Genomic DNA, 25,108 nt, shown 5'->3' on the forward strand with positions numbered 1-25,108 from the left:
ATGGCAACAATGCAAGTTAAATTTCAGTATTCTTTGCAGGTAAATGACTCATTCTTGATAACTTTACTTATATGGGTTCCTTTATGTAGAAATAAGTGATGCATATGTAATAATCATGGTTAACTGCATTAGGGAATGAATAATTTTCAACTGGGGGCTTCTGGCAACCAGTGATATAGCACCAGAGCAGGGCTGGCAGAGAGGAGGAGTTCAATAAATGTTTGTTACATGAATCTTTAGTAAGTTATGCAATATTTAGCATGCCTGAGAGTGTGGAACATTTCAAAATGCAAAAATCAATGCAATTTGTTAAATTTGGAGATTGTTAGTCCTTTCACATATAAGCTTATTTTTCTTTTCTCATTTATATAGTACTAAGATCAGTTCTAAGCCATTAAAGTTTTTCTTCAAGAAGAAACCAATACAGTAGAAGAGAAATTAGAAATTTCCCGTACACATTTTGAAAACTCTGAAAGTTTCTAATTTCAAATATAGAATATAGTTTGGTGAGTGGCACTAATTTAATCTATGTGTCTTGTTTTTTAATACTGAAACTTCTACGAGGGTCTCAAACAAAAACATTCCAAAGCTCTGAATTTTAGACTATGACATAAGTTTAGGCAAAATAATTAAGAAAAATACAAAAAGAGAGCAGGTAGATTTTTAAAAACTATTTTAATACAAGATTAATAGCAATTTTCTATCCAAATCAGAAATGAAAAATCTTAACCCAAATAATAGTCATTTGACAGTCACATAAAATTTTAGGTTTGATTGGTGCACACATTTATCCTGCACATATATTCTGTAAATGCACACAGAGACCTCAGTACTATGCTGTCCTTGGGTGTTTTCTCATGGAAGTAGCTCTTCGCAAGGCAATGTCAAAGATTCCGGTAACTACTCAACTTTGAATGACGCTCCAAATGTTCCCATGCCAAGCTGAGTCTGTGCCGTAGCAAACCATGATATAGCAAGTCTCTAGAATGCGTACAAATCAATACGCTATTTGTATTAAGTTGGCCTAAGACTAAACACTGGTTAATGTCTCCACCGAGGAGGAATACATTACAAATTTATAAGTTATAGTCTCCTTTACTCCTCTTCTGTTGGCAAAGCTAAACTGATTTTTTCTTTTTAATTAAAATCAGATCTGTTCGTGACTGTAAGTTAATGAAAATGAGTTTGAATTTCTTCAAGTTTTGGATAAGTCAAAACTTGCTTTTTTGAACATTTCTACCTTTAATCAAACCACATGATAATTAGCCTTGCAAGGAAGTAATAAAAGAATCACAACTCAAGAATTTGCTGTTTTACTCCTCCTTGGGGACTTTAGTTGGTGTTTGGTCCATAGCCAAAACATGTATGTAATGGCAAAAGAATGGCAGTAGGCTAATGTCTGCAGCAGGGAATGTAAATTAAATATGAGGGTTCTGCATCCAATAGTATTTCCAATGTAATTTAACGAATGTTACTTTTTGAATTACTACTGCTTATTGATGAGTAATAGTGTTTCTCAGTGTAGACAAAATAGGATTTTCTATCCCTTACATTGGAAGCACATGATGTGAGTAACTTATCCATCTGGGTAAATCACTATAAGGGAGTCAGATTTCTAGTGCTAATAGTCTGTGATGGCTATAATCAAAGTGCCAGCTTGACCTTCATTAAATGACAGGAGACTGTCACGCTGCCCTTCAATACAGAACCACAAGCAGATCTCTCATAGGCAAATTTGCAATTCATTCTTCTCTGCTAAAGACTTTAGCCTCCATGTAGCTTTTGTTGTAACATATACAAAGTATAATATACATCAGTTACAGACGTGTATTTCTGTTAGAAAAATACATATTATAACTAAAGAACATGTAAATAGAGGCACTTCAATAAGCTAAGTGTTTGCAGTTATGAGCATCACCCACCAATTTCTAGTGTCCAATTGCAGTGAGCTTATTCCTCTCTACTCATAACAGAAGTTATGATGTGATTACAGAATTAAGGGGACATCAGAACAAAGGAAGGCAGGCCGTGAAAGATAATGGAGCATCACTGCATCCCCTATCACTGTGCTGAAACAAGAAAAATTAATTTGGGAGGGGGAATTTCAAAATACTTACTGAACAGGGATACCTAGATGAAACTAGATTCCTTAGGGACTGAAGAAAATTCTCATGGTCAATTATTCTGAAAAGCATATGACATAGTAGCATGATGATCAAAACCAGGAGGTGCAGTTCTGTAACATTTTAACCATATCCATGCAGGGTGACTAATATTGTGGCATTATTAACTGAGAGTCATTTCAGCTCTCTGCCTGGCTCATATGCATCACTGTATCTTATCCATAGGAACAATATTGATAATGAAGGCGTTGAAACAAATGAAGCAGGCATTTATATATTATCTGTGTGGTTAGTGCGTATAGAACATAGGTTCACATTCATTCATATAATGTGTATTCAAACACATGCACAAAACTGGTTGGGTGAGAAAGCACAGGGAAAAAACAAAGCATCTTGATTTATTTTATAGAAGCGAATGCAGAAATATTTTTAGAAAAAGAGTTGGAGTTTAAAGCCATAAAAATAAGTTGTTACTCAAATATTCTGGAAAAATCAAGGTTGATTGAATTTGTATTGCACCTTAATTATTGGAGAAAACCAGTTCTGATTTCTGAACACACAATGAAGTGAGCAACATACACAATTGGTCCTTCTCAGAGATGTGTTATGTGTAACTGGTGATAGGAAGCTGAAGGTTGGCAGTGAAATGGGTGGATTTCAAGAAGTGTGTAATGCTGAATTAGACTTAATGTTAATTTCATCGAGATTTAAAGGAAAGATACCACAAAGTCTCTCTGATTCCTACATTTCATATTTCATTAGGCAATAGAAGCTTGGAAAACTTTCTGTTTTGCAAAAGTGCTCAAATATACTTAATACCATTGTGCCACATGTGTTCTACTTAAACGTGATGACTAAATCAATAACTAATTTTAAGTTTGATGAGAACAGAGATCGAAAAATACTGTTTACGTGTCAATACTGTCAATGAGTTAGTTAAAATGCGACTGGCATACTATGGGGTCCTGACATATTACTTTTCCTAACTCTGGATGCATTGTAAAAAATCAAGAAACACATGGACAGCCAAGTATACTCAGAAAGCCCCAGTTTGGTTTGTTTTGCTTCTCTCTGCCAGGAGGAGCATGGGGCCTGGCTTTGGCTTACTTGGCAGACAGGGCAAGCTGAGACTCTAAATCGGTCTCCTGAGGGTAGGTCATTTATCCAAGTGCCAAGCAGGAATCTGAGGCCGAAGGTGTTGCACATGAAAGCAATGTTTTTTTGTTTGTTTGTTTTGCTTTTTTTTTTTTCCTTTTTTCGTGAATAACATTCTTTACACATACAGTTTCCCTTACCAGCAAAGTCCTGCACACCCATGGCTTGTCCCATGAGCTCAGGACAGGTCTGGAGCAATGGGGACAAAGCAGGCTCACGCAGAAAGGATGTGCCCTGGCAAACTTTTAATAGATGGACAGTTGGATACGTAAAAAGTTCTCTTCCTTGATTCTTGGTGCTCACAGGTCATTGAGGGATCCCTTCTCTGAGCAGCACAAAACAAGAAGAGCTGGTTGACAAAACATTTTTTTTTTTTTTACAAAGGTGTGTCAACCCTGAGCTTGGAATTAAGAAGTTAAAATCTGTGATTTATATATATATAGATATAAAAATAGATGATCATACTAAGACTAAAAAAGTGAAATAAATCTCCATGTCCATACTACATATATATAGTTTCTTTTTTTTTTTTGTCTTGAAATTTTTTGTTGTTGTGAGTTATTTTGTAGGAGAATGCCCTTGTGATGCAGAAACCAATCGACACAAAGCAAATAGTCAAACAGGAAAACTTATCTATGGATCTAACTGTTTATCAACTCGGTAAAACAAAAACCAAAAAAACCAACAAACTCCTATTTTAGGAGGGTAATGAACACAGGGCAGAAACATCTAAATTCATGTCAAACCTGTGGCAAAAGCAGAGATTGTATCACTGAAGATGATATTTCAATTGCGATGTTGGAGGGGGGGATGATTTGATGGGGGTGTACACTAGTAACTGAAGATGAAGAAGAAATCTGTGCCAATTGGATACAATGGACAGACATTAAGACAATTAAGGAAAATGGAGCCATTACTGACGTTGACGTTGGGCAGGTTGAGAGAGAGGTGCTGAGTTGGAGTAAGTTTTGCTCTCATATTAAAGATGGAATTCTAAATTGATTATCAGTACCTCCAAATCAATTTGGTATTTGTGGTTAGAGTGCAAGATGACACCTCCAAGACAACAGTGTAATTTTACTACATTTTTTTTTTTTAATTTCAAGCTTTCTCCCCATAAGCATTTTGTAAACCTGAATTGTCACAGAAAAGCTTACCCTGGGAGTTGGCTGTCAATGCAGAACCTAGAGCATTGCAGTTCCTTTATTTTGCTCTTTTGTTGCTTCTTTGTTGAAAATGCAGTTGTCTTGGGGTTTGGCCTGATTTTAAAAGGAAAATTATTTTCTTCCTACCTTTTAATTTTTTAAATGGGGTGGGGGGGAGAAAAAACTCACAACGTGAGACTTCTTTACTTCTGCAGCATAAAAGCAAATGAAGGTAAGAAAATCTCCTGGTACGAAAGACTGGAGTAAGAATTCTCTCTGGAATAAACAAAGTCCCCACAGATAGCTGAAAAGAGGAAGCAGTTCATCTGGCACCCGGTACTCTTTGGGAAAACAAAAAGGGAGGCAGATCTCAGTACTGCTCTCTTCTCGTAGAAAACGGTAAGTTTTTGTGGGATAGTCCATTGTCCAAGAGTGTAAGAAAGGAAGGGAGTTGGCCACTCAGATAGCTAAAATGCAGTTTCATCTGACCAAAACCCAGGATTATCTGCACAGTCTCTGCAGTGCCAACACCATGCAGACCAGGGACCATGAGAGCAGGGAGTGGCCAAGCCCGGCAGCAGAAGAGTCCTCTTCTCTCCTGTCGGGGTCAACTGCAGGGGCCTCCGTGGTGACAAACTCAAACTCTGTGGGACACACATCATCCATGCACCCACTGCCACTCCCTGAGCCGCTGGATTCATCACCTGGTGTGGAAAGATTGAAAAAGAAAGTTAGGCCACACTCCAGGAAGAAATGGAGGCAAAGAACACAGCAGATCCGGGCACTAAGGCAGGAACTGTCCCATCCAAGGGTCCCCCATGGTGCAGGTGGGCGGGCAGCTTTATGATGGACGGGTGGACTGTATGCAAATAAGTGGCTGAAACACAACATTAATTGATAACCCGAGTTATAAGTCATCTCTACCGTGTTTGGCATCAGAAAGATATTTCTTTCTCTGTCCAATATTTAAATTACATTAAGAAATTTCACTCTGTGCTCTGAGCTGGTGTTCTCAGCAGATACCATGCCTTTAAAGGAATTTTGAAAAGGACACTTTTTTTTGTTTTATTTTTGATATAGGGAATTGAAACCAGGGGCACTTAACACTGAGCCACATCCTCAGCCATTTTTTGGGGGGGGGCAGGTGGGTGTACCAGAGATTGAACTGAGGGGCCCTGGATCACTGAGTCACATCCACAGCCCTATTTCATATTTTATTTAAAGACAGGGTCTCACTGAGTTGCTTAGCACCTCACTTTTGCTTAGGCTGGCTTTAAACTCACGATCCTCTTGCCTCAGCCTCTGGAGCTGCTGGGATTATAGGTGTGCGCTACTGCACCCAGCCCCTCAACCCCTTTTTATATTTTATTAGAGATAGGGTCTCACTGAATTGCTTAGTGCCTTGCTAAGTTGCTGAGGCTGGCTTTGAGCTTGTGATCCTCCTGCTTCAGCCACCTGAGCATTTTAAAGGAAAGCACAGAGAAGGAAAACAACCATGCGAGTAGGAAATCGGAGGAGCCACAGTGCAGGGCTGTGGAAGGGAGACCTTATGGTTGCTTTTAGCTATTTTTCCCCATTCATGTTCTCCTCCCAAGGGCAAGGATGGGCCCTTTCTTACCCAGCACCTCGCTCTACACCAGGGCTTGACCAGCTACGACCTGTTGCCTGTTTCTCTAGGGCCCATCACCTAAGACCAGTTTTTATAATCTTAAGAGCTTGGGGAAAAAAGTCAGGAGTAATGTTTTGTGACATGTAAGAAGGCTACATGTGAAATTCAGACTTCAGTGTACAGTTGTGAAGTCGGATGGGACCGCGGCCTCACATCTGGGTTATCTCCAGTTGCACTGTCATAGGGCAAAGTCGAGTAGTTGTGATAGCACTGGATAGATCTCAAAGTTGTAACAGCATATCTACTATCTGGTCCTTGACAGAGAAAGTTTGGCGTTCCCTGCTTGAAACCAGAGCTCAGGCGCCCCCATGACCTGTTGTCCCTGGGGGGCGTCTTCCCCTCTGCCCTCCATGTCTCTTGGCCTGCTCTAATCCCAGGTCTGACTGCTTGGTTCCTTCTTTGTGATAAACCTTGTCTCTCAGATATGGCCCCAGACCAGGTTCCAGCGGTCACAGTCAGTTCTCTGTATCAGGGTTCTGAATCTCTGTTGTCAACCAACTGAGGATCAAGAATAATTCCAGAAAGTTCTGAAAAGCAGAACTTGGAGATGATGAATGACCTCATATAGGAATTACAAGGGAGCTGCCTCCCTCCCTTCTGCCTTCCTGCCACGCGTGGCCAGAGGTCATTCTCTGGAGGGCACAGTAACAAGGTGCCATCTGGGAAGCAGAGACGGGACTTGCCCTGGACTCCAAACCCTGGCCCTTGACCTGAGATTTCCCAGCCTGCAGAACTGTGAGAAATAAATTTCCTTGGCTTTTAAATTTTTTTTAAAAAGAGCAAAACTTGAATTTGCTGCATACCGAGTTGAATCCACATAAATGGAGTGATGTGTCAGAAGTCCCTGATGGGGCCCCTGCCATATCAGACCCTCAGTCTCTCCCAGCACTGGGCACTATGTGGTTAGTCCTATGATGGTTGTGTTGTACTGAGCATGAACAGGCATTTCTTTCTTGTCACGATTCCCTAAACAATACAGTATAATAACCATTTCCATAGCACTTACATTGTATAGGTGTTAGAGGTGATTTAGAAGTGACTTAAAGCATATAGGAGGTTACATGCAAATACTAAGCCATTTTATATAGGAGACCGGAGCATCTGTGGATTTTGGTGTCAGGGGAGGGGTGCTGAAACCAATCTCCCACTGTTGTGTCAGCTTTGTGAAGGTACTTGTCTCTACCTGAGATTGTATTATTTATTTGTCTGTTCAGTCGTTTACTGTTGATTTCCTCTTGAGAATGTGTAGAATGTAGTTATTGTTCACTCCTGAATTTTCATGGCTCCTGGCATATAGCAGGTGGTTGGTAAATACTTGTTGAATAAGGAAATGTGCCTCTAGCAGTTGACTCAGTTTCCTTATCTTAATCCACGTGGGTGATAGCAGGCGCCTTGCAGAGTGTATGTGAAGACGACTCCGTACAGTACAACAGAGCACCCAGCCCACCACTGTCAGTGACACCTGATTGAAAAACTATGGTTCCTACAGCAAAATTTAAGATGTCATTACTAATTTAAATGGAGTAGGGCAAGCTGAATAACTTTGCTGAGGCTACATTTTCTCACCTGCAAAAAAATAAAATTAATAATGTCTATTTTACAAAATCATCATGAGGAATAAGTGAGAAAACATTCTTGGAAGGCATTCAGGAAACTAAGCTTTGTTTGTCGTTACGATTCCCCCTTAGTCAATGATCTAAGCTCCTCCCTGTTGGTCTGAGATGCTGATGTGCCTTGAGCTGGGATTGGCGCCATCTTGGCTACTGATGCTACTTAAGTGAAGCCATGGTAGTAGAGGGACTCTTCTAATGTGCCCTAGAGTGAGAAAGACAAAACTCAGCACTGTGTTATTGTTTTTCAAATGGGACATCTAAATATCAGATAAGATCACTTGAATACATATACTATGTTCTTAACATTTTTCTCTGCTTTATCTTTAATGGACTTTAAAAAGGGGCGGGTGATATCCATTGATTAAATTCAGAGACACCAGAATTGTGAAGGGACTTGTTCTGAACGTAGGTATCATGAACAAGAAGTAATATAACCTTTACAAAGATATTATTAGAGTGACTTGGAATATTAAAAATGTGAGAAGCAAAGAATGACAAGAGGTTCCAGCTGGGAAAAATAATGGCCCCATCTCTTTCTTAAAAGGAATAACAAACATGGTATTAGGACAAGGGATGGGCAACTTAAAAAATGTCACAAGCAATATGGGTGATGATGGCTGTGGGATGTGAAAGGTTTCCTATCACAGGCAGTATTCTAAAAGAGAGGCCAAATTTGGTGCTTGGGTTAGAGCTGAGGGATGCTCTTAACTGCTGTTGATTTTTATCTTCTTTTGAGAGGAGATGGAGCAAGGTCCCTGCCTCCTGGACCTTTCCTGAGCTTTGCAGATTGACACGCACATAACCTCTTTAAGTTCTCTCTCCTCTGTAAGGAGAGAGAAGCAATAAGGTCAACATCGGCTAATTCTTATGAATCTTGAATTATTCATTCCAACAGTTACTCTGCAAGTAAGAAAGCATTTTATTACATGGAGGAGACAGAATGGATAAAACGCGGAAAATGTGGCTAAGTAGTGAGCAAGGCAGAAGCAACAAAGCCTAAAACTGGGTCTAACATTCTCTTCTGAAGAGGAAGGGAAAGGTTTAGTTAAGAAGAGAGAGGATAATGGGATGATTCTAGAAACTTCTACAGCAATGATGTCCATCAGATGATGATTATCCTGGGCTTCGAAAATTCTTTTTGACTTCTTTAAAATGGAATAATGCTCTTAAAATTTTCTTCAGGGGATGGCTCTGTAGGATGGTGGCAAAGACTTAGGTGACTTCGTGTCTTCCATCTGTAACTTACTTCTTTCTGTCTCATTAATTCAAGCACACAGGCATTGTCTTTTGCTTCAGTGACCAAATTACAGAATCACTGGCAACTTCACATCTTAGCTCCAGGATTCTTTTCCCAGGAACTCTCTTTGTAAAGGTTCACACTTAAGAGGAAACCAACACAACAAAAAACAAAAAGCCAAAAAAATATCTGCCTTTGTAGTTATGCCTTTTGAATCCACTTAGACAAAACACAAATATAGTTAGTTTCATGTTCATGTTCACTTGCTAGTCCTTCAAATCACTTCTAATGCTTTTGTGATCCTTAATAAAATAGTCATGTATGATATTGCACCAGCATTTTTTTTTTGATTCCTCTCAGTATTTCAGATGCCAGCACCTGTGGTTTGTGTGTATGTGCACAATCTGAAAGACAGGAAATTAATGCAGTTGAACTCCCTCACTACCCACCAGGCACTGTCTTAGCTCCTTATAAATCACCTTGAGGGATCTTCCCAACAGCTCCTTAGGCAGGGGTGCTTCCCATTCTATAGAAGGGGAATCCTAAGACTCAAGAGGTACAGCTGCTTCTCAACTTAGGATGAAGTCACGTCCCCATAAACCCATTGTTGAGTTGAAAATATTCATAAGTCGGAAATGCACTGAGCACATCTAACCTGCCTGACATGCTAACTTAACAGCACAGCATTCTACAGGGTCAGCTGTTTCCCTTTGTGATCTGGCTGACTGGGAGCTGCAGCTTGCTGTCTCTGCCCAGCATGGTGAGAACATCGTACTGCATAGTGCTAATCTGGAAAAAGATCCAAATGCAAAATTTGAAGGACAGTTTCAACGTGAACGTGTATGGCTTTTGCACCACAGTAAACTCAAAGAATCATAAGTAGAACTGTCGTATGTCAGGACCATCTGTCTGCGTTCGGGATGCCAGTTTACCGGTGGTAAGACCGGGGGTGGGAGTTTGGGGCAGCTGTAAATGTAGATGTAGAGAGGAGAAAGTAAGAACATTACTTTGCTATTTTATCACTAATGGATCAACTGGTAGATGAAACTCAGAAACTCGGTTTTCCCTTTGGAATGGCTGCATGTGCCTACTGAAACTATTAAGATCAGTTGTGATTTTTGTATCATCCCAAGTTTTGTGGATTGGACAGCCTGAGGGGAAGAAGGAGACATCATTATGTGTGCACATTTCTCTTAAAGAAAAATGATGGTGTCATCTGCTATGGCTGTTATTCACTCTGGAAGTGGCTGGTTCTGGTAAAGATTTCCTTACTGGTGTCCTGGAAGTTGACGTCATTGCCATTGTAGGCATTCTTCAATTTGTTGGTCATCACGCGCAGAGCCATGATCTGCTGTCTGATGAAGGTGTCTGGCCGTGTGATGTCCACATCCACCTCAGGGTTATTGATCTGGTTGGTCAACCCATCATTCATGATCTCAGGCAAGTATCTGCAAAGCAGAGAGGGAGAAACAAATTGGGGTGAGGCAGCAGGGACTCAGAACTGGACTCTGTCATGCTGTCTTAACAGCCAAACCACCTGGAACTGGACTTAATTCCTGGAAAAAAGTTTGCCCAAAAGCAAAAATGATTTTTTACAGAAGGCGATGTAGCTAAAATGGCTTTTGACTTGTTTTTTTTGTTTGTTTGTTTCTTGCATTTAAAATATATATACATATATATATTTTAAATTATATATAAACTATATTATATATAGTTATATATATTGATAGGATTTGTTGTTATATATTTGTTGATGCACACAATATAATAATATAATATGGCCATAATCACTCCCCTAGCACTGTCCCCTGCTGCCTCAAATCCCACCACTTGGTCCCTTTCCTCTATTGATCTCCCTCTGACTTTCAGGAGATCTTCCACCACCTTCCCCACACTGCCTTTTTCCTCTCTAGCTTCTTCGAATGAGAGAAAACATCTAACCCTTAACTTTCTGAGTTTGACTTATTTCACTTTTTATATCATGGGTCTCTAGTTCCACCCTTTTTCCTGTAAATGACCTAATTTCAATTTTCTTTATGGCTAAATAAAGCACCATTGTGTATATATATGCCACATTTTCTTTATTCACTTATCTTTTGATGGACACCTGGTCTGGTTTCAAAGTTTGTAAACTGTGCTACTATCACCATGGGTATGCCTGCATCACTGTATATGAGGACTTTAATTCTTTAGTACAAATACTAAGGAGCGGTATAGGTGAGTCATATGATGTTTTTTCAAGTGGCAGTGAATTCCTAGGTAGGTTGGCCGACAAATAAGTACTAAATCCGGTCTTAGAGACATCATTTCTTAAAATTAACTAAATCTTTTCCTCCCCATACAAAAAAAAAGTTGATGAGCTCAGTCAAGGGCTAGATAGCTTCCTCAGTTGTTAATTTTGGTTATAAGAACTAGATTTACACATGACACATGATCTGGGAGAGTTCTTTTGAGGAAGAGGCCTTACCCCAAAGAAGGGGCCCTTACCTCAGATTTTAATCTGAAGAACCTTCTGGATATTTAAAAAAAAAATTGGGGGTGGGTGGGCATTATAGGATTAACCAGTGGCTGCTAGCATATTGGAGGTGTCTATTATGGATTTTATTTTGTAATGAAATCTTGGGTGTAATTTGGGGGATTTCCCAATATCTGGTAAAACAAAAGGGTGATATCTAATAGTCCTGAGCTCAGTATTTCTTTAACTGGTAACAAAATATCAAAGTTGTCAGCCCTTCAGGGTCAACTGCCAAAAGCTGTGGAGGCGTATTTCTGCAGCAGAGGCTGGAGATCTGCTCACGGCCCTCTCTGCCTCCTGACGCTCACCTGCCAATTTTCCAGTCCTCTGACTCTTGTCTAAGGAAGCTTCTCATACCTGCTTCTTTGTTGCTATTTCCTGTGTCCTTTTTTTTTGAGTGCAGATGGCTAGAGTTGCTTTGCAATGACTTCCTTGCCCCTTTCTCTCTTTCTGGAACATCCTGCACATGCTGTCTGATTCATCTTCCTAAAATATCACTTTTGTCCTCTGTTCTGTCTGAAAACTTCTGAGGACAGTGGCTGATGCCCAATGAGCACTTATGAAATGTCAGGCCCCGCGCTCAGCGTTTTTTTTAAGGCAATTTTAAACCCAGTCCAACAGCACACCTAGGAGATTAGTATCATTTCATCTCCTTTTATGAAACAGAAAACCAAGGCTCAGTGAAGATAAGCAAATGTACAGTCTCATCGATGGCAAAACCATGATTTAAATGAAGTCTAGGCCCAAAGCTCACTGCCCAACCACTGCCCCGTCTTGTTTGGCAGATCATAAACTAGGAGTCACACTTTACAGCTCAGCCATCTAAGCCTGTCTCTGTCCAGGTCTGCTTTCTTATGCTGCGATACTCCCTCTAAGGGATCCTCCTCCTCTTATAGAATCTGTAGTGGCACCCCCTCCTCCACAGAAAATCTTAATTAAGCTTCTCCAGAATCTTCACCATAATTGATTTTAGGACTATCAGCAAAAGAGTCTCTACAAAAAGAGTTCAATGTAGTCAAACTTCCTATTTTCCTGTTGCTCTATTTTACTTGGCCACTGTCTTGGAAGAGATCAGCTCTCGAGGTACTGAACACCCCTTTTTCTAGTTTTTCACAAACATTTATACAGTTTAGTAGTTTGTAAAAGTGTGTTTGCAAATGCAAAATGTGGTTTAAAAAAAAAAGACAAATCCTTTAACAAGGCCTCTGGCCTTGAGCTGGGCTTCACAGAGAAGTCTACATTTCTAAGGTAAGTTACCAATTGGGCTCCAAGGTAATACCTGGCAGGGGGAGGAAAGAAAGGGGAGAAGAAGCTCTCCCCTTCTCAGGTGCTGTCCTTGAAGGATTAACTTGCCCAGAACAATGAAAGAAAAAGCTGCTTTTATGTGATCTTCTGCAGACTGTGAACTTCTGAGCCCCTCCCCTTACTCCCTGGGTATAAAGTTCTGAAGCTACCTGAACTCGGGGTTCAGGGGATTAATTGATTACAGTGAAAGCTGTACCCTCTGAACCTGGCTGCAGTCAAATAAAACTGTTTCCTGATATCTTCGGTGCCCTGCCTCATCTGTCCCCTACAACAAATCTACTCTGTGTATCCATCTTTGCTGGCTCATCCATAATATTGTAAAGTACATAGTTGGTCTTCATCCCTGTTTCCTGGCTCATGACTTCTTCCCAACACAGGCCATGGAAACTAGAATTTCTCTTTTCCAAGGCAGATTGTAGAAGCCCTAATATTCCCTCCATTCCATCTATTCCTTTGGACTGGTCTTAAAGGAATTCTTCAACCTACCTTGTCTTATAGGAGGTTATAAGAGCCCCCTAATTTCAGGAGGGTCCTGCCCCATACTCTGGAGGGAGGAATGCTGCACAGAGAGGTCAAGAGAAATACTGAAGAGGACAGGCCTTGCTGGGTTCCTCACCAGGCTGTTAGCAACCATGTCTATACCAGGAAGCCCCCAGAAAAACCTAAAGGGTTCAGAGGGGTTCTGGATAACAGAATACACAGCGGTTCTGGAGGGTAGCACACCCAGAGAGGGAGAGGGGCTTCATGCCTCTCTCTGATATGTCAAAATTAATCAAAACTAAGGAAGGAGTTGTGTGAACTCTGATTTAGAGCCAGTCTGTCAGAAGCACAGGTAAACAAACTAAGGACTGAGAGTGCATCATAAGCAATCTTGGGGGCAGTTTTGGGGATTGAGCCCTCAAAAAGTAGTGTCAGAACTGAATTGGGGCTAGACACAGTGGCATAAACTTATAATCATAGCAGTTTGGGAGGTTGAAGTAGAAGGATCTCAAGTTCAAAGCCAGCCTCAGCAACTGAGTGAGGCCCTAAGCAACTTAGTAAGACCCTGTCTCAAAAAATAAATAAATAACTAAAAAGGGCTGGGGATGTGGCTCAGTGGCTAAGCATCCCTGGGTTCAATCCCTGGTATGTATGTGTGTGTATGTATGTGTGTGTATGTATGTGTGTGTGTATATATAACTGAATTCGACTAGAGGACACCCAACTGGTGTCTGCTCAGAATTGCTCACTCACTTGCTGTGGGGAGAAATCCCCACACATCTGATGTCAGAAGTCTGTGTTGATTGTGGTATGAGAGCAGAGGAAAAAGGAAGCCCTTTTTTTTTTTTTAAACAAACAGTATCCCATGGGGTTTGTTGGTTGGTTGGTTTGTTTTTGTTTTGGTCTATGATGCACTTTTCCATTTAAATCCCAAATGCTCTTAAAGACCCAGGCCGATCCTCACTTTCTCCCAAGATATCTTCAGCTTTCAGGAATCTTCTCACCCTTTTGTACAGTTGCAAAGTTCAACTGGGCCTTCTGTGCATTGCACCACCACTTCTCTGAGCTGAGGGAACAGGTCCGTGCTGAAATCCAGCCTCAGTTCTGAGGTCACAAAGCTACACACCTGCAGGGGACCCATCACCAAAAGGGGCACATTTTTCCTTTCTTTTTGATAATGTTTATTTTAGAAGATTTCAAAATATACAAAAATAGAGACAATAACATAATAACCCCAGGTGGCTCTGTCCTTCAGCCTTTGACAGAGAAACTTTGATACTTAAGCCATTTTTCAGGTATTGGATCTTGTGAATGACGTACTTGTGTATGAATTGCTTTATCCATTTTAAATCAGAGGTGACCCGAAAAGCTCTATATTTTCATCCATATCTTGAACAAAATTGATTTTACAATGTTCGCTAAATAATGAATAGTAAAACACACAGAGTGCACTGTAAATTCTTTCCCATGAAGCTTCAACTATTATTGCCCTAAAAAAATGTCCTAATAGAAATTTTAAAAAGCCATGGACCCATAACTCTTTATTTTTGCCATAAAGCAAAACTTCTGTTGTGGCTTTTAATATAGCTGATATAAATAAAATCTTCTTGGATTCTGAGATGGCCCTTCTGATATAACTTCTAATGTATGACATTGGATCAACAATTATTGACATGCAATTATATGTGCCAGGCTCTAGGAGTTCTATCTATTTATGAAAGTCCATTGGAATAATAGTGGCAAGTGCAGGCCATCCACTGCAGACACAAGAATTGGGAGGGTTGTAAGGTGATGGTTGATGCTGTTCTTCCTCTACATTCTCGACAATGGTTCCTGCAGCTGTACCTAGGCTGAGTTAGAGACAGTCTTTGTCTCTCTCAGATGCTGTGTGCACAGCTCGGCAAGCCAAGCATCATTTATCAGCAGCTCACTGCAATCCCTTGCATGAGAATGCTGCCCCTGGGAGTCTGAACATCCAAGAACAATAAGAGACTGCCAAGGAAACCTAGTCTCAAACTGTGCCTACTGATGCTCAGCCACTTACCATAAAAACAAGTAACAATGCCCTGGTCCCCTCTAGAACCTTTTTTCCTTTTGGTGTATTCAAAAGGTGACTTTAAAGATAATACAAAACTTTAGCCTACAGTAGTTGAAAAAGAAAATGGCCATTTTGCCACACCAGAGCTAGGTCCTGAGGCTAACTAAATCTGTGGATGGCCATTGTGCAGCCGCAAAGGTTTGTGGAAGCCCAGCTGAGCACCAGGGTCTCAAGAGCCTATTCATCTGCTGTCCGATACGTGTGGTTTCTTTATATTAAAGCTCATGTCCTGCAGGAATAGACCCATTGTTGAGCCCGAAAGCTTCTTCCTTTGACTAGTTTCTGCTCATCTCTTCAACTTGTTGGCATTGTTTTTCTTGTGCCATCGTATCTCTGGGAGACATACAAGGGGAATCTTGTCATGGACATCCCTGGCTCCAAGGCGGGATGCGTATTTACTTGGAACAGGGAGAACCCAGAAGGGAGGAAAAATTGCAGAAGCTTGAACAGGGGCATCATCATCTGCCAATGCTTCATGCTATGATGTGGCAAGTGGTTGGCATCCAAGAGCAGCCAAGCACAGCCTCCTCATTTTGGCTGGCTTCTGTTTACAAGAACATGGCTAGAAACCCACTCTTTGACAGTTTTGCAGAATTACATTTTTTTCCCCATTTAATTTCCTATCAATAATGTAGCCTTCTTTGATCACATCCAAATATGATAGCTGATTAGGAAGAGTCATGCAAGAACTTGACAGGGGGGCTGATATATTCAATCTTGTGGGTGGCTGCAGGCTCTGCGCCAGGACCCTCAATGGCAGAGTTGACAGCTTCTGTCACCTGAGAGACGTCAGACACACTCATTCCTGCAGAAGTTCTCCACTGGTCACCCACTGCACTTTCCATTATCATCACTGACAACGACTCTTTACGGTTGAGCCAATGCTTCCAGAAAGATCTGTTGACACATGAATGTGGGGTGTGGGAGGATGGGCATGTCGACTTGTCAGCTATCAGTGTCTCTCATCAGCATGTTCATGCCAGCAGTTGTTCTGCCTTTTTTTTTCTTTTCTTTTTTCTTTTTTTTTTGAGCACTGTAATCATACATAGTAACTGGCTGGATTCATTTTGACAAAATCATACATGATTTCAAGCTCCATCTCCTCCTTTTCTTCCCCTTCTCTCTCCTGTTATTCTCCCTCCTCTACTCTATTAAACTTGCTTTCTTCTACAAATACATAAAAGTGAAGTTCCTTTTGGTATCTTTATATATGAATATAGCATGATTTTGTTAAATCCATTCCATTTATCTTCCCCTTTCCCTTCCTCCCTCTCTCATTCACCTACGTCGACTCCACTAATCTTCCCTGTATCTTTGTGCTATCCTCTTCCCTCACCCACTGTCTTCTTTCCCTTATTTTGTTCTAGCTTCCACATATGACAGGAAACATTCAACCTTTGCTTGTCTGAGTTTGGTTTATTTCACTTAGCATGATTTTCTTCATTTCTATCCATTTATCAGCAAATGCCATCATTTCATTCTTCTTTATGGCTGAGCAAAACTCCACTGTGTATATAGACCACATTTTCTTAATCCACTCATCTATTGACAGGCATCTGGGTTGACTCCATGATTTAGCTATGGTGAATTGTGCTGTTATAAACATTGCTGTGGCTGTACCACTATGGTATGTTGATTTTAGTTCTTTTGGATAAATACTGAGGAGTGAAATAGCTGGGTCTTATGGTGGCTCCATTCCTAGTTTTTTGAGGAAACTCCACACTGCTTTCCAGACTGGTTGCATTAATTCGCAGTCCCACAAATGAAGTACAAATGTACCTTTTCCCCCACATCCTCACCAGCATTTATTATTATTAATGTTCTTGATCACTACCAATCTGACTAGAGTGAGATGAAATGTTAGTATAGTTTTGACTTTCATTCCCTAAGTGCTAGAGATGCCGAATATTTTTTTTTTCATATATTTCTTGGCCATTTGTATTTCTTCTTTTGAGAAGTTTCTGTTTAGCTATTTTTGCCCATTTATTGATTGGACTACTTGGATTTTTTTAGCATTGAGTTTTTGGAGTTCATTTTATGTTCTGGATATTAGTTCCCTGTCAGGGGTGTGGCTGGCAAAGATTGTCTCCAGTTCCGTAGGCTCTTTCTTCATTCCCTTTGCTGTGCAGAAGGTTTTAGTCTGATAATATCCCACTTATTGATTCTTGATTTTATTTCTTGAGCTTTAGGGGTCTTGTTGAAGAAGTTGGTGCCTGTACCTATATGATGAAATATAGACTGTATATTTTTTTCTGCAATTACAAGATTTCTGGTCTAATTCTTAAGTCTTTGATCCATTTTGATTTGGGTTTTGTGCAGGATGAGACATAGGATCTCATTTATTTTTCTACATATTGCCTTACAATTTTCCCAGCACCATTTATTAAAAAAAAAGCTGTCTTTTTCTCCAAAATATATTTTTGGCAACTTTGTCAAGTATTGGATGGCGATAAGTATGTGAGTTTGTCTCTTTATTATGTGTTCTGTTCCATTGGTCTTCACGTCTGTTTTGATGCCAATACCATGCTGCTTTTGCTACGACAGCTCTGTGGTATACTTTGAAGTCAGGTATTGTGATGCCTCCTACATCACTTTTCTGGCTCAGAGTCGCTGTGGCTATTCTGGGTTTCTTTTTCTTCCAATTGAATTTTAGGACTGTTTGTTCGTCTAGTTCTGTCATTGGTATTCGGTTGAGGAGTGCATTGAATATCTATATTACTTTTTATAGTATGGTTATTTTGACTATATTCATTCTGCCTATCCAAGAACACGGAAGGTCTTTCCATTTCTGAGGGCCTCTTCAATTTCTTTTCTTTCTTTCTTTCTTTTTTTTGGTGTTCTATAGTTTTCACAGTACAGATCTTTTACCTCCTTGGATAGATTAATTCTCAGGTATTCTATTTATTTATTTGTTGAAGCTATTGTGAAGGGGGTGATTTTTCTTATTTCTTTTTCACATACTGGCAGTTGTTCTGTTTCAAAATACTGAAGAAAGAGTTGAGTTTGGAGGGAAAGGGACACTCTCAGGATTAGGATTTGGAAGGTACAAGTATGAGATGGGAGGCACTAGAAGGGAAGGTTAGCTTAGAGGTGTTCAGTGGGGTTGACATGAATCCAAGTGGGGGCTGAGGTAGAAAAGGGGTGAAACAAGCTGCCTAGCTGCTGGCTTAGGTTTGTTTTCAGGTGCCTGAAAATGTATCTGAGCATAATCAGAAGAGTGAGGTGCGAGCAATTTCAACTGTTTGTTGGTGCAAATGAGCTCCATTCAATACAAGTCTCTGTAGCAATTTCTTGTTCTAAGTTACATATTCACTCATCTTCAGCAGGTTTAAGAGTCATCCTAATATAATGCTAATATAGATCCAGAATTCCTTTTGTTCAGTTCCAAAATTCAAAAAACCAAGTGTGTTTTTAAAAATAATCCACTTGTTAGCAAAACTTCATCAAATATGAAATGAGGCTAGTTATAGTCCTCATTTATCCCACTTACTGCAATATTAATACATTTGGCTACAGAAATATTAATGTAGGTTTTACAGGTTGTAGGTCCAGACCCCACTGGGAATATTACATAATGTACAGCATATTCACTGTGGTAATCTTCTAAAATTTAAAAAATTCTGAATTCTGGAAACACACATGGTCTCAAGGGTCTCAAATAAAGAATTGTAAACCTTATGGTGCTGTGACCTCTTTCAGAAGTTTACTTAAAATCTAAGTTTTATGCTTCACACACATTAGGATAGCTATTATTTAAAACAGCAGACAAAAAATAACCACCCTTGGCAAGGAGGTGGAGAAACAAGAACCAGGAACACAGCTGCTGGAAATAGAAAATGGCGCAGCCTCTGTGGCCATCAGCATGGTTTTGGTTCCTCAAAATACTGAAAATAGAACTACTCTGTGTGGTAGTGATTCCACCTCTGGGCATATACCTGAAAGTATTAAAAGAAAGGAGTGGAGCACATGTTTGGACACCTCTGTTCACAGTGGAATTACTCATAATAGCCCCAAAGTGCCATATCCCGAGAGTTCATCGGTGGATGGATGGATATAATGGAAATGTGGTATTTATATACAGGGGAATATTATTCAGCCTTATAAAGGAAGGAAACACGTGTGGTATGGCATGGCTACATCTTGAGGATATTAGGCTAAGTGAAATAAATCAGGCACAAAAGACAAATATTATATGGTTCTATTAGGATGAGATACTTACAATAGTCAGAATCATAGAGATAGAGATTAGACCTGTGAGTGCCAGGGCCTGGGGCAGAAGGGTGGGGAATTCATGTTCACTGGGTACAAGGCTTGGTGTGGGAGGAGGAAAAGCTTGTGTGGATGGAGGACAGTGAAACTTGCACAATGTAAACGTACTTATTATCAATGAACTGTGCACTGACCAAGTGGTTAAAATGGCAGATTTTATGTTTGGTGTGCTTTACCATGATTAAAGAAAATAAAAGATTTAAGTATAACTTTTTATAAAAGTTTGTGATATAGATTACTTTTTACCCCTTTCCAGTTTTCCTGGCTGGAAAGTGGTATTACTTAAAGCACACTGTGAGCTTTTGCTTTAAATGGCTTTACAGATTCTGAAGACTGTGAAGATGGGTGGTCCAGGAGCAATGACACCAAGATGTGGTCAAAGGCTCACCAACAATGACCTGGGACACCTGAGATCTCTTTAGGACAGATCTCTCAGGGCAGTGTTACCATGGGCAAGTCACCAAACCACGTTATTTTGTTCTTCACTATGCAAATCTAATGTGTGCTTATGCAAATTAAGTGGTTAAACATGGCTTCCTTCAATACCAAACTGGGTCCTTAGGAGCAGCTGTCAGCAGCAGCATCCGGGGTTTTAAAGCCTGAATTCATGTACAGAGAATGATTTGTAGTGGCTATTCTCCAACTGGAGCATGGAGGCAGGGAACGTCTTGGGAGGTCTTGGAGAACTCACAGCTCCACAGTTGCAGCAGTGAGAAGAAGCTAAATTCTTTGACTTGGCTGCTTGACTCATTGGCAGAAGGTTCCCCAAACCCATCGTTTGTTGGTAAAACTGAAGTCAGCAAACTACAGAGCAGACAGAGAAAAAGACCCGTGAGCCAGTTTTCAGGGGTGCCTAGCTATGGACTAGCCTTAAGCTTCCCTTCTCCTGTTTGTAGACAACTGTGTCCAACATCTTTTATCACTTGTAATAGGTTCATGCAACTTCTTCTCCTTACCCCGGACAGTCAGGAAGAATCCATGGATCCTTCCCTCCCCAGATATGCCAGGGGAAGGGGGAAGTAAAGCATTTTAGAATGCCGGGTTTGACAGTTGCCAGTTCTTTTCTTAGACAGAATTCCCACCTTCCCAACGTGTTTGCCTGGCTGGGCATGTATTGAATATTTTGCAGTTTTAAATACAGCTAGAGTGCTTTGAGACATACTCTGCCATCAGACTAAAACAATATTGTCCTGCCAGACCTGCTGAGTCACTGTCTTGACAGATTTCTCATCACCATGCATCATTTCGCCTTCCTTCCATCTGCTCAGACTTATCCAGTCTGAACTTGCTATTTTCTTTGGTTAGTCAATCCACACAGCGGCTGGTGAGAGTGACTGATCTATTTTCTAGATTTCATTGCTGTTCCTCCACCTTACAATTTACTGTGTGTACTTCTTGGCCTTGGGAAGGAGTTCCTTGGGGATGCACTATTTCTGTGAGGATCAGGTACCTAAAAATACAGCAGAGGCTCCCTACAAAAGCCACGTCTCCAAAGGGTCCAATTAATCCTTGTCCTTCAGCCAGATCCTTGATCGCCTCCTCCCAGAAGGCGTTTGAAAGTGAGGACACATTGACAGCTAAACACTGGCCTGCAGGAAGCAAAATCCTAGTCATTTTGCCAGTTCCATGGGGGAGAGGGAAGAGTCCAGAAATGATTGACTCAAAGACCCTGAAAACCCTCAGCTCATTTACATCCTATCAGATAACCCCCGTGTCTATGGGGCGCCACTCCCAGACTGGTTTGCATTCTTCTGGTCTCATGTCTCCCATATTCTCCTTTCCTTTTTAATCCCTATGAGTTTAGAAAAAGGGTCCTGATAAAGAGAAAACAATCCTAAAGGAAGCTATAGATGCTGTAGTTTAATATGGTGTGTCCTGAAATAGCAAAAATCTGCCTATGAGCCAAAAGGGCAGAGTCTATGTGAAAGTCATAGGCACTCAGTGTTTTCTTCTGCTACTGCCTGGCAGAGTTCTAGCCTGTAGCTGCTAACCATATAAAAGTTTTATTTCCTTGCAGGTCTGTGCTTTCCTGCCTCCTACCTAATCATTCTTCTCTAGCTCCTGAACAGACAGCTCATTCTGGCCACTGGCTGCCCAGAACGCCCTTCTCAGGCATGACTGATGGCTGCAAATGTCTTCCTAGGGTCTCTGGGTTCACCCCGGAACTTTAGGAGGCCTAGATTTGTAACCTGCACCACGAGTCTTTAATTTTTTTCCCTTTGGCTTCTAGATTATTATTGATTTTCCTCTGCAACTTACTAGCTTCCTTTCAGTTCCTATTTGTCTGTGTGGAGTCAGAGTGCTCCTGTGTCTTCTCCCATTTCCCCCTAAGATGTTGCTTAGGTCAGTGGAAAATGGGAGACGTAGAAGTTACACCTGCAAACGCACTTTCCTTCTGGTCACTGAAGATGCGTCTGATGCTGCCTTTCTCAGGTGACAGATGCTGCTGTGAATTCTAAGGAAAATCCTGAATTAACTCTTCTGATGAGTGGGATGTGATTATAAGTCCCAATTGCTACAAAACAAATGTTGCATGCCCCAAGATCAATGTGGTAAACACCGAATCTCCAGTGTGGTGGTATTTATTTGGTGGGTCTTTGGGAGATAATTAGGGTTAGGTAAAGTCATGAGTTTCGAGGCCCTGTGATGGGATTAGTACCTTTGGAAGAGAAAGGGAAGAGACCTCTCTCTTTCCACCTTATGAGGATGGGGAAGAAGGTGGCCATCTACAGGATGTTTAGGAAGAGGTCCTTCACCAGAACCCAACCTTGATGGTACCCTGCTCTTAAACGTCCCAGCCTCTGGAACTGTGCGAAGTGAAATTCTGTTGTTCAAGCCTCTGTATCTATGGTATTTTTGTTATAGCATCTAGAGCTGACTAAGATAGTCATTGACTCAAGTACTGACCAACGATTCAGGAATCAAAAAGTTATTCTTGCCAGTCATCACAATGGACCATTTGAGACCAGAAGTCTGTATGAACTCTACCCTGCATTGTGAAGGTTCTGCTATATTTCCAACCTAAATTCTCTCTTGATGCACTTGTGAAGCCTAAGCAATTTTCAGTCAAGATGATGTCAACCTTGCCTCTACCCAGTGGGTGACACACAACTGAACTATGTGACCTCCCTGCCTATATTGCTGTTGTTTTTAATACAAGAAAAGTCCAAAGCCAACATCAAAAGTACCTGTGAAGGCAAAGGGAAAACATAAAACTGGGACATGCTCCTGGAGGCTGGTGTGAGAACTGAGAAAGGGAATATCTTACATGTCGATAGGAGCTGAGAGTAGCGCTGCCAGATGAAACATAGGGTTGCCAGTTAAATTTGAATTTCACATACACTGTGGATTTTTTTTTAAGTATAAGTGTGTTCCATTTTTCATCTAGTATTTTAAAGTACCAGTTCTGGCAACTCTGCCTCAGAGCCTGTTACTCAAAGTGTGGTTCCTGGACCAACAATAAGTGCATCACTTGGGAATTTGTTGAAAATGCAGATTCTTACTCAGGTTCCACCAGAACTTCTTGTCTTCATCAGTTCAGGCTTCTATTACAAAAATACCAGAGACTGGAGAGCTTAAACAATTCACACTTATTTCTCATGGTTCTGGGGTTTGGGGCAATCAAAATTTAAGGGGTTGGCAGATTCCATGTCTAGTACTATCTCTTTTCCTGGTTTTTGCAGATGGCAACCTTCTTGTTCTGTCTTCACAGGGGAGGAGGGGAGGAGATACCATCTTTCTCCTGACTCTTTTTATAAAGGCACTAATCACACAGAGAAGGCTTCCATTCTCATGACCCGATAACCTCCCAAAGTACCGTCACACTGGGGGTTAGGATTTCAACATAAGAATTTTAAGGGGACACAGACATACATTCATCCTGCCATACTTACTGAATCAGAATCCACATTTTAAACCAAAGTTTGAGCAGCATTGTTCTAGAATTTACAAACTATTTTCAGCCACCCTTTGGTTTCAGCCCTACCACATCTATGTGTTTCCTGTTATATTTTAAGTCATCCTCAATTTCAGCAGGTACCATTAATTTAATCATAGCTTTCTGGGAAAATAAGGTAATCACTAGAATAAATGGACATATCCACTATAGGAGTCATTTTGATTTCAGAAACGTTAGCATCTGCAAAAGGTATCTTTCTGAATCAAGGAAATATGGGAAACAGCTGGGAAGGAGAATACAAAAAATAATTGGGAAACTATGGGTGAGAGGTGGGAGGGAAAGGGAGAGAGAAGGGAAATTGCATGGTAATAGAAGGAGACCCTCAGGGTTATACAGTGGAGGAGGTAGAGAGAGAGGAGGGGAGGATGGGGAGAGGTGGGGAGGGGGGTAGGGTGGAGGATGGGAAAGGCAGCGGAGCACAACAGACACTAGGATGGCAATTTGTAAATCAATGGATGTGTAACTGATGTGATTCTGCAATCTGTGTATGGGGTGAAGGTGGGAGTTCATAACCCACTTGAATCAAAGTGTGGAATATGATATGTCAAGAAATTTGTAATGTTTTGAACAACCCACAATAAAAAATTAAAAAAAAAAAGAAAAAAAGGGCTGTAGGAGTGGTACAAATGGAGAATGTGCCTGAGAGTCTGATGGATGAAACATACAGACAGGGATACTGTCTGGCTCATGGGAGACCTCAGTACACAGGTTCTCATGCATAAACTCCAGACATGACACTCCATCAATCCTTAGAGATGACTCTGGTCCATATCCATGAATGTGTCGATAGATTTTTTTTTTTTTAAAATAAAGTTTCTATTTCTTTCATTTAACTCAGGTGATAAGAATAACCTTTCTTACTTCATTTTTCTTTGTTTTACAACTATTCATAAACATTTAAAAATGTCTGTCATTTTAAAATCTATACTTCAAAAGTAGGGGAAAATGTAATGATCTGCATTACAACGGATTCTTTGCTATTATTTTTTAATTGATGCATAAAAGTTGTGCATTCTTTATGGGGTCCCATGTGATGTTTGGAAACATATAATGTTCAAATCAGGGTAAGCATATCTTTCTCCTCATTTCTTTATGGTGAACGTATTCAAAATCCTTACTTCTAGCTTTTTAGAAACATAATACATTTTGATATTTACAGTAACCTTTTTGTGCAAGAACATACCAGAATCTATTTCTTCTAATAGTAACTTAGCACCCATTGATTAACCTTTCATGATCAGATGGATTCTTCAACTTTCAAAACAGTTCAGTAGAATTTCTTTAATTGAGAAACTTATCTCGTGTGCTTCTAGATCAATTATTTGCAAGAGAAGAAAACTTCAGCTAAATTTAATTCAACAAGTCTTCATTGGCTATCTATTTACTCTGCTAGTCAATATAAAGTTGTAATATTAAGACTTCCTTTCAGCAGAAGAATAAAAATAGGAACTAAAAGGAAGCATAAAATTATAATTTTTCAAGGGGAACACAATTTGAGTCACAAATATTTGACAGCCTCATCTTTTTAATAATATACTTAT

At 40.4% G+C, this 25,108-nt stretch overlaps 1 protein-coding gene across 3 annotated transcripts in view; it reads right to left on the minus strand.

Moving 5' to 3' along the window:
- Window positions 1-656: 656 nt before the first annotated feature.
- The window catches only part of Gpc6 (glypican 6), a 1,056,803-nt gene continuing 1,032,351 nt past the window's right edge, over window positions 657-25,108 (minus strand). For all 3 annotated transcript variants that reach the window (XM_048800750.1, XM_048800751.1, XM_048800752.1), the window contains 2 exons: window positions 10,215-10,390; window positions 657-5,127 (listed from right to left, as the gene is read on the minus strand). In XM_048800750.1, the coding sequence (XP_048656707.1) occupies window positions 4,925-5,127; window positions 10,215-10,390 (379 nt within the window). In that variant the 3' untranslated portion in view covers window positions 657-4,924. The remainder of the gene's footprint in view (window positions 5,128-10,214; window positions 10,391-25,108) is intronic.

This window comes from Marmota marmota, unplaced genomic scaffold (assembly GCF_001458135.2).
Source record: "Marmota marmota marmota unplaced genomic scaffold, marMar, whole genome shotgun sequence".
NCBI lineage: Eukaryota > Metazoa > Chordata > Mammalia > Rodentia > Sciuridae > Marmota > Marmota marmota.